At 41.1% G+C, this 14,309-nt stretch overlaps 2 protein-coding genes across 5 annotated transcripts in view; one reads left to right on the top strand and one right to left on the bottom strand.

Moving 5' to 3' along the window:
• Positions 1-14,309, bottom strand: part of ST7 (suppression of tumorigenicity 7) — a 272,254-nt gene that overhangs the window by 239,916 nt on the left and 18,029 nt on the right. The gene's annotated exons all lie outside the window — the stretch shown is intronic.
• LOC105886982 (ubiquitin-conjugating enzyme E2 N-like) lies at positions 5,369-5,920 on the top strand. The gene has a single exon (XM_012805159.2). The coding sequence runs from the start codon at positions 5,443-5,445 to the stop codon at positions 5,866-5,868; it is 426 nt and encodes a 141-aa protein (XP_012660613.1). The 5' UTR covers positions 5,369-5,442; the 3' UTR covers positions 5,869-5,920.

The raw sequence follows: 14,309 nt of genomic DNA on the forward strand, positions 1-14,309 counted from the left end.
AAAGTGTAGCATGGATGGTTATGCACAGTCCATAATACTTGATAACAATAATAAATGACTATATTACTGGTTTAAAAATTTACTACACTATCATTTTTATCCTTATTTGAGAATATACTCCTTCCAGTTACATAAAAAAAGTTAACTGTAACACAGCCTCAGGTAGGTCCTCCAAGAGGCATTCCAGAAGATGACATCATTATGAAATCATCCTCATAGGTGATGACCTAACATCAGCGAGGTGTTATTGCCCCTAAAGACCTTTGAGGGGACAAAGGACTTTGATGAAACATTGATGATCTTGACCCTGTGTAGGCCGAGGCTAACAATGTGTGTGTTTGTGTCTTATTCTTAACAAAAAGGTTTAAAACATTAAAAAATTAAAAATAGAAAAGATGCTATAGAATAAAATATAAGGAAAATATTCTGTACTGCTATGTCTGTCTTTTAAGCTGGTACTACACAAGAGTCAAAATTTTTTAAAATTTTTTAAAATTTTTTAAAATTTTTTAAAATTTTTACAAAAATTTAAAAGTTTGTAAAGCAAGAGTTATAGTAAAGTAAGGTTAACTTATTATTGAAGAAAGAAAAAAATTTATAAATGTAGTGTAACCATCAGTGCAGTGTTTATAGAGTCTACCGTAGTACACAGTAATACCCCAGGCTGCCACCACTCCCTCACTAACTCCTGCAGAGGAATTCTAGTCCAGCAAGCTCCATTCATGGGAACTGCCCCACCCAGCTATCCCATTTTTAATTTTTATTTTTACTGTGCCGTTTCTACATCTAGATGTGTTTAGATACACACATACGTATGCTTGTGTTACAACTGCCTGCAGTATGCAGCTCTTCAGCACAGCAACACGTCTGCTGTACAAGTTTGTAGCCTCGGAGTAACAGGCCATCTCGTGTAGCCCAGGTGAGTCACAGAATTGATCATCCAGGTTTGACAAAGACAAAAATTACCTGACGCTGCCTTTCTCAGGATTCATCTCCATCATTATGTAACATGTGACTGTGTATTGAAAGTCTGATGAAGACTTTACATAGTTTTAAAGTACCTCTCCGGAAAGACTTATCAAGTACAAAAGAAAATAGAGTAACCTATAGCGGAGAATCCTCGCAGACACCACGTTAATCAGATAATCACAGTGAGAATCATGAGGAATGGAACCCATACAAGTCATGCAGATGCAATGAGAAACACATAGCATCATTCCAGCCAGGAATGCACACAGAACCTAAGTTTTAGTCATGCAGAACCACTGCACAAACTCAGAGTGAAGGGCATTCTACAAGATAACCACACGTACTCATCAGAATTGTCAAGGTCATGAATGTGAAGGAAGGCGGAGGAACTGCTCAAGAATAAAGGAGTCTGGAGAGATATGGCAACTAATACATGACTGAGAACTGGGTCATTTTTCTCTAAAACACGTTACTGGAACCATTGGTGACACTTGAATAGGAAGTGAGAATTAGATGATGGTAATGGTACTGCACCACTTTCTAATCAATCAAGTAATTAATTTCTGGTTTTGATGGAGATAGAGTGGTTAGTGGGAGACAACCTTGTCTGTAGGAAATATATGCTACACTATTTCAGAGTGCTAAGGTACCACCCGGCAATGTATTCTCAAATGATTCTGGAAGAAAAAAAAAAAAACTATATTGTACTTTCAATTTTTCGTAAATTGAGATTATTTTAAACTGAGAATTTTATTTATTTATTTATTTGTTTTGTATTTTTTTTGACTGGGGCTGGGTTTGAACCCACTAGCTCCGGCACAGGGGGCTGGTGCCCTACTCCTTTGAGCCAGGGGTGCCGCCCTAAACTAAGAATTTTAATTTAAAAACTAGGAGCCTCCGTATAGACCATCAGCTGTTCCTCCTGACCAACACCAAATAGAAGGCCAGCTTGCAGAGGAACGTGCACTGAGCAGGGAAAGACCTAGGGCCTGTCAGAGTCCAGGGACTGACAAGCCACCCTGTAATGCAGGAGTAAAACTCTGGAGGGAAAAGTGAAGGTCCTCGAGAACCACAGGACAAGGACATTTAGGAGCACTAGGTTGGTTATGTGGGACATTTGGAATTTAGTGTGTTTAGAAACATTTGAACTCAAGTAAACAACAGGAGTCTAACTTGCAGGTGAACTATCCAGCCTCCATGATAACAAAAGGAAGACTTTTTAGAACATTTAAGAATATAATCACGTCACATGTGTGATCCCAGCTACTCGGGTCGCTGAGATGGGAGGATGGCTGGAGTCTAAGAGTTTGAGAGCAGCCTGGGCAACACAGTGACAGCCTGTCCCCAAACAAAACCAAACCAATATGAGCATAATGACAATGACAACGTCACATAAAGCTTACTTTGAGTGGAGCACGGTATATGAAGGAAAGCAGAGAGTATCAAGCTAAAAAGCTTCACTGGAGCTAACAGCAGAAGGCCTAGGATTGTAGCTTTAAATGTCTATTTTATTTCCAAGCAGCAGGACGGCATTAAAGAAGCAACATCCCAGTATACAGAATAGATTAGGAAAGATTAGAGGCAGGAAGATCAGTTGGGAGATTACTGTAATAAGATTACAAGGGCTGAAACAAAGGCAGAAGAGGGAAGTGAAGAGAGACTCCTGAGGCACTCCAGGAACGGCAGGATTCGCAGACTAAGCACATGTGAAGGAAGGAACAGAGGAGGATTACAGTGAGCCTTGGAGAGAAACTGAGCTCTGTTAGGAGGAAAGGAATAGAAGGAGCCAGCGATCTATTCTCCATGGGAATATCCAATAGGCAGTTGAAAATGAAAACCCAGAAGTTGGCCAAAGATCCGACTTCATGTCTGTGAGTTTATTGAAGGGTACATCAGAAGGAAAGATAGCTGAAAACAACCTTGAGAAATGCCTCTCGTTGGGAAAAAGAGACAGTAAAACAAAAAATAGTTCAAGAAGTCAGAGAAAAATGTCTTATGCTAGATATTTTCCATTTGAACCTCCATGTCTACTTTCCAGGGTCCACACCCTGCTTGCCCTCTGGCTTATGGCTGGGTTCAGCCTACTGGGGATCAAGAGGGTAGAAGGAGAAGGAACAGGGGCAGAGCGTTTTCCAAGCCCCCAACGTACAGACTGGCCACGTCTCTCCCCTAGAGACCACGTCTCTCCCCTGGAGACCGCGTCCCTCCCCTGGAGACCGCGTCCCTCCCCTGGAGACCGCGTCCCTCCCCTGGAGATCGCGTCCCTCCCCTGGAGACCACGTCTCTCCCCTGGAGATCGCATCCCTCCCCTGGAGACCACGTCTCTCCCCTGGAGACCACGTCTCTCCCCCTGGAGATCACATCCCTCCCCTGGAGACCACGTCTCTCCCCTGGAGACCACCCCCTCCGCACGGCTACTCCCCAGGTTCCAGGATGTGCTGCTTCCCCTTGTCCCTTCACGCCCATGGTAACTGCTCCCTTCTGCTGCTAGCTCTAGAGTATTGTGTTATTCTTTGTTATCAATAAAATGTACTTTATTATTATCCTGCCCACACCTTTGTAAATAGACCTTTATTAAATTCTCCCTAATTATTGATTCAAATGTATGGTCTGTTTCCTGCTAGGACTTTCATCACTGTAGCAACCTACCTCTGTCAACCATCATTATCTCCATGACACAGGGTGGCCGTAAAGTTCGTGTGCCATTTAAATGGCCACCTGTATATATCAAAGTATTTCATTTTCCCTGCTGCCTTTAACACAAAGTTCTAGTCAGTAGCCTTTTCTGGGAACTTAGGGGTCCGTTTTATATTTGGTCTCCTCTGCTATCTTTCAGGGTGCTGTATTTTGGGTATCAGAAGTAGAATACAGTCTCACCAATTGCTGAGGAAATGGTGCCTCTGGGGAAAAGGAAATTCGGGAGCATCAGAGAAACTCACACCTGCAAGTAAGAGAGTAGCCCAGCGGCTCTCAACCTCCCTCCTGCCTCCTAACGCTGCGACCTTTTAATACAGTTCCTCATGTTGTGGTGACCCCCAACCATAAAATTATTTTTGTTGCTACTTCATAACTAATTTTGCTACAGTTATGAATTGCAATGTAAATGTCTGATATGCAGGGTGTATTTTCAATGTTACAAAGGGGTCGCAACCCATAGGTTGAGAACTACTGGAACCCTTCCCGTATCTGACAGGAGGCAGAGCTCAGGTATGAGGAGGAACTGTAAGTACAGATTAAGCCTCACTCACTCACTCACCACTTAGCTCCTGCTGTGAGGTTCCTAATAGGCTCTGGATCAATACTAGTCTGCAGCCTAGGGCTGGGGACCACCGTGGTGGTGGTGGTGAGAGATACGTTGTTCCATATCCACTGGCCCAAACTTCCAGACCATTGATTCCTCTCTTTCAAACTGTTATGTAGGCTCAGCACCCGTAGCTTAGTGGTTAGACCACCAACCATGTACCCCAGGGCTGGCGGGTTCAAACCTAGGCCTGCTAAACAACAATGACAACTACAACAAAAAAATAGCCGGGCATTGTGGTGGGCACCTGTAGTCTCAGCTACTTGGGAGGCCAAGGCAAGAGAATCACTTAAGCCCAAGAGTTTGAGGTGGCTGTGAGCTCTGATACGAAGGCACTGAACTGAGGATGACATAGTGAGACTCTGTCTCAAAAAATTAAAAAAAAAAAAAAACTGTTATGTAAGTCTACGTGTTTCACCAGAGAAAGTGAGGCTGGCTAGAAGGAGCCAAGAATGACTCAGCCAGGCTCAGCTGAGCAGATGAGACTGGTGATGGGAAAAGCCCAGGGGAGAAATAATCAAGGAAGGAGGTGAGGTGTGAGAAGCAGAAGCCAAAAGGGAACTCTAGAAATGTTGCTGGAGTGAACTGTGTCTCCTTTAAGATACAACACTAAAGAATGGAATTCCTTTTCAACCATTTTTTTTTTTTTGTAGGTATGGTACGTGCTTCATTAAAATGCCACCACTCTGGGACTGGCCTGTCTGGTCCCAGCATAAAGGAGATTATATTATGAGAAGAAGCTCTGTGGGTGCCTTTCTTCCTCCTCACCAGTGTCTCTCTCTCCCTCCTCCTCCTCCTCCTCCTCTTCTTCTTCTTCTTCTTCTTCTTCTTCTTCTTCTCTCTCTCTCTCTCTCTCTCTCTCTCTCGCCTGGATGTAGCTCTCCAGCAGGAAGTGCCTCCACATCAGAAGAGTGCTGAAAGTGTTCTTCCAGAGAAACACACCAAGAAGCCATTTAGTGAAATCCATATTTGAATATTTTGGAATGCAATCTAGTTTGGCACACAGTGCATATATCTAAATTTGGGACTTCAAGAAAATTAGATTTCTTTCCACTCAATAATGGAAAGAAAATTATGAATGCATCATATACATACTGTACACAGAATCAAAATGTGAAAAATAAAAAGGCCTTTCAGGATGAGATCAGAAGTCAAACTCGGGATCTGACAAGATGGCCAGGCTGCCCCCCAGGATCATCAAGGAAACCCAGCGTTTGCTAGCAGAACCATTTCCTGGCATTCAAGCAGAACCAGATGAGAGCAACGCTAGTTATTTTCGTGTGGTCATTGCTGGTCCCCAGGATTCTCCCTTTGAGGGAGGGACTTTTAAACTCAAACTATTCCTTCCAGAAGAATACCCAAATGGCAGCTCCTACAGTACATTTCATGACCAAATTTATCATCCTAATGCAGACAAGTTGGGAAGAATATGTTTAGATACTTTGAAAGATAAATGGTCCCTAGCACTGCAGATCCGCACAGTTCTGCTGTGGATCCAGGTTTTGTTATGTACTCCCAGTCGAGATGATCCATTAGTGAATGGTGTAGTGGAAGACCGAGGAAGCCCCAGGCATAGAAACAGCTGGAGCATGGACTAGGCCATATGCCATGAATAATACTCAAATCGATCCCATCATCACATGTGCATCACTTCTCCTGTTCTGCTAAGACTTCTTCATTTCTCATCTGCATTTAATGGACACAGTCTTAGAAACATTACAGAAACCCAGACATCTTCAGTCCTTTGGTGGTTAGATGCACATAACCAAATCTATGTCTTGTCCTGATTCACTGTGGTAAAGCATGAGCAGAGGCTAGAAGTATCATCTGGGTGTTGCCAAACATTTAAAAGCAGTGGCCACTCTCTTTTATTCATTTCCCCCATCATGGTTTAAATTAAAGCACTGTGAATGAAGGTATTTGTCAGGCTTAGCTGCACGGGTGTGGGTGTTTTATTTTATTTTAATTTTTTTGAGGGGGGAGGTAGTTTTATTGTAATTTTGTAGCGATATAATTGCAGCTAACCAGTTGTTTAGAATATCCTCTCTAGCCAAGTTTAACTTTATTTAGACAATGTAGATGGACAAGCTTGATTGTTTGAACCAAAATGAGAGCATTAAACAAACATCGCAGTCCTCACTAGTAACATTGTAACTCTGCTGTCAAGTAGAGATTTTCCTTCCTTCAAAAAAAAGTCTTGTGACCATTTTGGTGGCCTCTCTGAAAACTTCTGTAAATCTTACGTTTTAGTAAAATATTTTTTGTTATTCTACTTTGCCTTTGTACAGTTTATTTTGCTGGGTTTATTTCATTTTCCCAGTGTGACAATTGCATTTAAAAATTAAAACTCTAATGGAACATTCTGTTTTGGTCTGCCCCATCTGACCGATTGAATAGTACGAGGGGGATTTTGCCAGTTTCTTTTCACTGATACAAATTGGTGTTAACATGTTACTGAACAAGAGTATTTATAAACTGGCCCTGAGCATGCATAAAGCATCAATATCTGACCCTTGTCTACCTCCTAAAAGTTTAAAATAAATGTGTTTGTGTTGTCTCATTAGAGGATCGTTGGTGTCTTGCCACAATGTTTGAAAACTACTACATAGGATAGTCAGAGCAAAGATGGCAGTGGTGACTGACATTTAGGACTTACGAAAGTCCTAAAGCCACATTTTTGCCTCCAATTTGAGTTACAACCTTTTTCTTGGTTCTTGTCTGAAGATTTCATGTGTAACCACTGGTGTGTGTTACTAGGAAAGACTAATCTGATAAATCATTTCAGGTTTGCTGAGGAATTTGTGAGTCTTTCTTATAAACCTGATGAGCAAATCTCAAGCAACCAACTTGCCTAAGTGTTATCAGAAAGGTTTCTTCCTTTGAGATAATCAGATCCTCAGTTAATGATCTTGCTTTTCATCCTTCCAGTATCCCTCCCCTCACAAAACTGTTCTTTCCTGGCTCTCTCCAGATCTAATTCCTGATTCTTATCATTTTTAAGTAATAAGTGTAGCCAGTCATCAATAAGGGTTAACCTTTGGGTTGGAACCCTTTGTCTCTTACAGTTTAAGGTAATGGATAGTATAGCCCATCTGAACTTTTCTCATTCTTATTCTCATAATTCTGGAGTTTCTTCAGAATGTGGTGTATTTTACTGTGCTCCTATGTAAGATGAAGAATTATCTATTAAAATTACAGTTTCAACATAAAAAAATAAATAAAAGGGCCTTTTAAGTACAGAGCCAGCTCGGTGCCTGTGGCTCAAGTGGCTAAGGCACCAGCCACATACACCTAAGGTGGCAAGTTTGAATCCAGGTTGGGCCCGCCAAACAACAATGATGGCTGCAACCAAAAAAAAAAAAAAAAGCCAGGCGTTGTGGCGGGCGCCTGTGATCCCAGCTACTTGGGAGGTGGAGGCAGGAGACTCACTTAAGCCCAGGAGTTAGAGGTTGCTGTGAGCTGTGACACCATAGCACTCTACCCAGGGGGACAGCTTCAGTCTTAGAAACATTACAGAAACATTCAGGCTCTGTCTCAAAAAAAAAGAACAGAGTCTAGACATTTTTAATATTCCCCAGAATATCTGATATCATGTAAGCAAAAGAAAAACAGATATTAGTCAGTATATAAGCTTGCAACTAATTTTAAGTATCATAATTTGAGACTCTAAATTTTTATTTCCATCACAAAAAGCCTCATTATCCTCATGAACTGACTTTATAGTGGAAGAAAAAATTAATCTTTTAAAACAAATATATGTAGTATTTTGAAAGATATATACAATTGATAATGAAAATTAAAATAATAATATATCATTTAACAAAAATACTGAAGTTGGGTAACATTAAGACTTAGCAAAGATGTTGAGAAGCAAAAGTTTGCATATATTACTGGCAGAAAATATAATAGTACAACCATGTGGTAAGCTAATCATTGCTCATAATTCTTGACATTCTCCCTGCATCTAATTCACATCTTTGCCACTAAATAGAACAGAGACTATTTCCCTACCTCACAGATGTTGGGCCTGGCCGTGTGACTTGCTCTAGCCAATGGAATGTGGACAGAAGTGACCACAAGCCAGTTCTAGGCATATTCCACATGAGGTTTTACACATTTCCACTTGCCTTCTTTTGCTTTTGCCACTTCCCATGACAAAACATGCCCTGGACAGCTGCAAATCCAGGAGCATGAGATATATAGAACAGAGGTGAACCCAACCTCAATCCAACCTCCAGTCTGGAGCCCACAGCCTGAAATTCCGCCTCGTTGCAACCCACTCACACAGATTGTCAGGGGAAAACAAACACTTACTGTGAAGCCCTGAGTTTTGAAGCATTTAGTCCGTTAGCTTGTCTGTTTTAACATAGCGTTACTACAGCGATGGCTGACTGATAACAATCTTTCTTAAAGCAACCTGGCAATACCCAATAAAGCTGAAGAAGCTCATGAAGAACACTTCCAGGATGTGCCCTAAAGCAGTGGCCCTCAAACCAATCAGACCCAACACCTGCTGTTATAAAAAGTCACTTGAAAGACGCTTTTCCATCCTGCAACACACTTAATAATCTGCCTACTAACAAACAAAAATTAATTTAAAATACTATCCTAACTACAATACAGAAGAAATAAACAGAACCTAATCTGTAATCAGAGCAGGACTAGGATGAGGCTAACAAGGTCCTTAGGGTGCAAAATTTTATCAAAAATTTTGTGCTGAACCTGCCCTTGAAAAACTGAGAATGTCTCCTTAACCTGTGCCCGGGCAGGAGTACTTGAGAGGCCTTAGTCCTGGCCCTGTTTAAAATAATACAATGTATTAAAAATGCACAACTTGGTAGAAGACTTAATGAAGTAGACAGATACTTGCACCCTCATGAATACAAACCCTACAAATGCAGACCCATACAGATGTGTTCTGTTTGTGACTCTGTCCCCATGAATGCTACGGCCCTCTGTGTCATGAGTTTCCAACATGGTGAACAATTCTTGGTTCTGAACAAAGTTCAGTATCCTCTCAATCTGCAAGGTAGTTTGAATTCTTAAAAACAACAGCACATATTAAAACCATGCCAAGAATACTTTCAGTTTATATGCAAAATGGAGGTTTTAGAGTCGGATCATTATAAACAGACATTTTCCATACACGAATACATCAGTGGGATATTCAAAAATTATTTAAATAGAAAATCTAATGACATTACAGGTCTGGGAGGTACCTGTGGCTCAGTGGGTAGGGTGCCGGCCCCATATAGTAGGGTGATGGGTTCAAACCCGGCCCCAGCCAGCTAAAACAGCAGTGGCAACTGCAACAAAAATAGTCGGGCATTGTGGCGGGCGCCTGTAGTCCCAGCAACTTGGGAGGCTGAAGCAAGAGAATCGCCCTAGCCCAAGAGCTGGAGGTTGCTATGAGCTGTGACTCCATGGTACTCTACCGAGGGTGACAAAGCGAGACTCTGTCTCAAAAAAAAAAAAAAAAAAAACAAAGACATTACAGGTCATCAGGCATCCTTTGTCATCATCCTCTCCTAATGCCAATAAGGCTTTCTCAGTCACTGGGATAACCAAAAATGCCCTATACAAATTATAAAACTTCCCCTAATAGATCCCATCACTACTGATAACGTTTTTCCTTGAGAAACTGCACACATGTGCAAAGAGGTCCATGTAGCATTAATTTGTCTTTGGGGGGGAATGGGTAAACCGTTGTAAATTCACACAATAGAATACTATACGATAAATTAACTAGATCTACAGCATGAGAAAATCTCATAAACATAATATTCAATAACAGAAACAAATTGAGGAAGGGTATGAGCCACGGTCCGTCATGTAAATTTTTTTAAATCTCAGAGTAATTATATATTGTTTGTGAATACATTAGATATATGGCAACAATACCAACTTTAGGATAAGTTACCAAAAGAACAGGAAGGAGGGAAAAGGGATGGAGAAAGAGCCAGCCCTAACTAGTAAGGGTTAATTTATCTGAAGAGAGGAATGGGAGAGGAAATGTACAAGATAACCCTAGAACATCTGATAGTGCTAGATAGTCAGGAACTCCTCAAACAGAAAAATGCACTATAGTGGGGGAAAGCCAAAGGGACACAGGAACCAACTAAAAGAGCTCCCAGTGGCCGAAATGTCATAATTTGAGCAATGAAATAAATAAAGCAGCACTGGATTATAACCCAAAGTATTAAATAAATATCTGGCTGGACGCAGTGGCTTGTGCCTGTATTCCAGCACTTTGGGAAGCCAAAGTAGGAGAACTGCTTGAGCCCAGAAGCTCAAGACCAGCATGGGCAACATAGCAAGACCTCATTTGTACAAAAAATTAAAGAAAACTAGCCAAGCATGGAGGCACATGCCTGTAGTCCTAGCTACATGGAATGTTGAGGTGGGAGGATAGCTTGAGCCCAGGAGTTGGAAGTTACAGTAAGCTCTGATTGTGCCACTATACTCCAGTCTGAGCTACAGAACAAGACCCCACCTCCAATAAAATAAACATCTGTAAGCCCAGGCTGATATAAAGAAATGATTGAATGAATAAATAAATGAGCAAGAAAAGATCAATCTCTCATGCAAAAGAATATGAAATAGAGTAGACCCTCCATAACTGACCACCTCCCTACCTTGGGCACCCCCTGCATTTGACCTAATTTTCACTGACCAGACACGCACCACATACACATCAGTATGGAAGGCATAGTTCTTTGATGGTGATCACTTCCCTATGCTGACCAGTTTGTTACAGTCCCTTGGGTGGTCCTTACAGAGGTTCTACTGTAGTTGGTGTAGGTACTCCACTATCCTGGTGGATGAAAGGTTGAATATATAACACAAACAGGCAATGACTGGACCATGTATAAAGATAGAACTCTTACAACCTGCAAAAACCAGTCCAGAAAAACAAATCACAGTGCCTGAATGTTTACCCTCAAATTTATACCTCGAAGCCTCATCCCCAATATGACAGAATTTGGGGGTGACACCTTTAGGAGATAGTTAAATCATAGGGTGAAGCCCTCATAAATAATAAAAGACAAAAGAAAGCTTGCTTTCTCTTTCTGCTCTCTGTCATGTGAGGAAACAAGAAGACAGCCATGTGTGCACCTTCAAGGGGGCCCTCACCAGACCACGAAATGCCACCACTTTGATCTTTGACCACTGAGCTCCAGAATGGTGAGTAATAAATGTTTGCTGTTTAAGTCACCCAGTCTATATATAATACCCAGGGTACATTTGGTAGAGAAGGCTGAAATGACTAAACACAAAATTTCCATAGCAATCAGCACAACAGTCAGGATTTGATCAGTAACTGACAACTTTCCTAATTTCTGTACCACTTTTAACTTAGGACTGACCAGCTAAAACCAAATTTGTACCACCAAACAAAACACAGAATGCCCTACTTCCAGCTGGCCCACCTCCAGCTTCCCCACGCCAACAGCCTCCAATCTGGGCACACCTGAAGCCTTTCCTTTTTTCTCCTGTAAAGCTTTCCTGCCTGCCCTTCAGTCTCTGTCAAGTGACAGTGGCTGGTTCTCTTGTTCTAACAAGCTCTGAATAAATAGCCTTCACTTGTTCTCATTTGGGTAGTTTTCATTTATTTCCACAAGTGGAAACAAAATTCTTCATTCCTTAAGTGTGGGCTGTGCAAAGTGACTTTCTTCCAAATGTCCCGAATGGAAAAAGGAGGGGAGGAGGAAAAAAGAGTAACTTGATAGTGGAGAAACCTGATGAACACTACCTCCGTCAGGTGATCAAGGTCATTGTCAATAATGATTAGTCAAGCTGATCCTATACTGTCACAAAAATGGCACTGTACCTCCACTGTGGCCTTCCTCCCCAAAACCCATGATCCCACAAAACTCATGAGAAAAGTGTCAGAGAAATCCCAACCAGGGACATCCTAAGAAATTCTTGAGCAGTGCTCCTCCAAACTGTCGAGGTCATCACAGACACAGAAAGTCTGAATGACCGCCACATCCGGAAACAGTCTGAGGAGACACGACGACCAAACGAATGTGGCATCCTGGATGGGATTCTGGAGTAATAAAAGGGCATTAGATTAAAACTAAGGAATCAGAATGAAGTTTGGACCTTAGTTAATAATGTCTACCTACACTGTTTCACTGACTGTAACAAACTCACCATACTAATGCAAGATGTTAATAACAGAGTAACCCAGATGTGAGGGATATGGGAACTCTTTGTGCTAGCTTTATGATTTTTCTATAAATCTAAAAGTATTTTTAAAATACAGTTTATTTTTTAAAAGAGAAAGAAAAAAGCAATATGAACACTTAATGGCAAAATGTTAACATATTTTAAATTTAGGAGGTGGTTATCCCTACTATTATTTTTATTTGCTATATGATTTCCTGTGCTTTTCTTTATAGGTAAAATATACCAAGATTTCAATTATCTGTTAATTCTTCAAAATGAACTCCAACGAACCCTAACAGGTTCTGGCTTTCTCCGTTTCCACTCTGCTGTCAGTCACACTGGCAGTTCTGTGAAGGCACCAAGCAGTTTCACCTTCCCACATTCTACCTAGGAATAGAGCAAGGCCCAACTCAATCACTACCACTACGAGTCTAAAGCTTTTCCCATCCTCTTGTTCGGTATTTGTTTACTCCGTTGTGCTCTACACATCTTAATTTGGATTAGGGTTGGTTTCCTGCCTGTTTCTTTTTCTCTCTCTGCTCAGTACCTCAATTTATGAAGACAGGAACCACACCCCGGTCATCATTCCGCTCTTCCACACCCACACCAAGTACTGTGACCTGCTAATAGAACAACTCAATGAATTTATTATTTGGTAGTGTAATACCAGAGATTCAACATTAAGAAGTCCCTTAATATAGTACAATAAATTACTAAGAACAAGATGCGGAAAGAGTTTAGTGAATATGGCTTTGAAATTACCCTTGAGGTTTAAGGAGTGTCAGGAAAATTACAGATACAGGCAAAGAGGACACAGAGTGAAGGAGGAAAGTTAGGAAGTACATAACAAAAGCGTATTCATTTAGACGAGTGGCGCTCCTCTTGCTGTCACATATTTCTCTCCCAAACTGAAAGGAAACAGGAAACACACAGAGGACATACATGTAACTAATTATGAAAGAAAAGAACAAATGAATTAAAAAAAAAAACAACTCTAGCCTCAAAACTGACTCAAGAAGAAAAGCTGATTGGTCAGACACTGAGAATTATAAAACAAAGTCAATATCATAGCAGTAGCAGCAACAATATCAAGTGAATATCCAAAATGTATGGAGCACTCAGAATGTGCTGCCACTGGCTAAGGCTTTGCTCATAAGACCTCATTTAATCCTCATAACAATCCTATGAGATGCTCACCATTATTACCCTCAGTTATAAAGTAACTAGTGTTAAGATCACAGAACAAATACGTGACTTGAAACCACATTTACCTTGTGCTAAAATGTGATAAGGGCACTGTCTCATTTTATTGCAGGTCAATAATTCAGGAGTGGAAAGGCTGGGTACAACAAGTTAAGAGACCTGATCAAACTGGACTAGCTAGATCAGCAGACCTATCCCCGGGACACTAACTTGTACAGGCTGCCTAACCAAAGTCACTCTTTACTATCCCAACAATAGGAACTGGTGAGAGAGGAAGATGGGACAGTAGTTCTGAGCATTAGGAGCCAGAAATGACAGTTGTACAAAGCACTCACAGCCACAAGATCCCTACTAGATCCTGCGAGGTGCTGGTTCTCCCAAACAGGCTCAGAATTACTGCTTATTCATAGAACATACCTTAGTCCTACATACCCAGAGGAACGTAGCCTGAGTTACTTGGTGACTAGTAGCAAAAAAGGAGCTAGGAATAATAGAAATCCACAAACAGCAAAGTGAATCCTTTGATATATCGCAACACTTTATCACATACTTCAAAGGGGGTTGATTTCCTAACATTCATCTTATTTCTAAAAGTAACATGTGGTGCATGAATTTTTTATGGATTTGAGAATGTTATCATCTTGTTTGGGATAATGTGCTACAT

Source organism: Otolemur garnettii, unplaced genomic scaffold (assembly GCF_000181295.1).
Source record: "Otolemur garnettii isolate 467f Iridium unplaced genomic scaffold, OtoGar3 scaffold00037, whole genome shotgun sequence".
In the NCBI taxonomy this organism is placed as follows: domain Eukaryota; kingdom Metazoa; phylum Chordata; class Mammalia; order Primates; family Galagidae; genus Otolemur; species Otolemur garnettii.

Coding starts and splice junctions, on each gene's coding strand:
- LOC105886982 (XM_012805159.2), top strand. CDS start 5,443: ATGGCCAGGCTGCCCCCCAGGATCATCAAGGAAACCCAGCGTTTGCTA.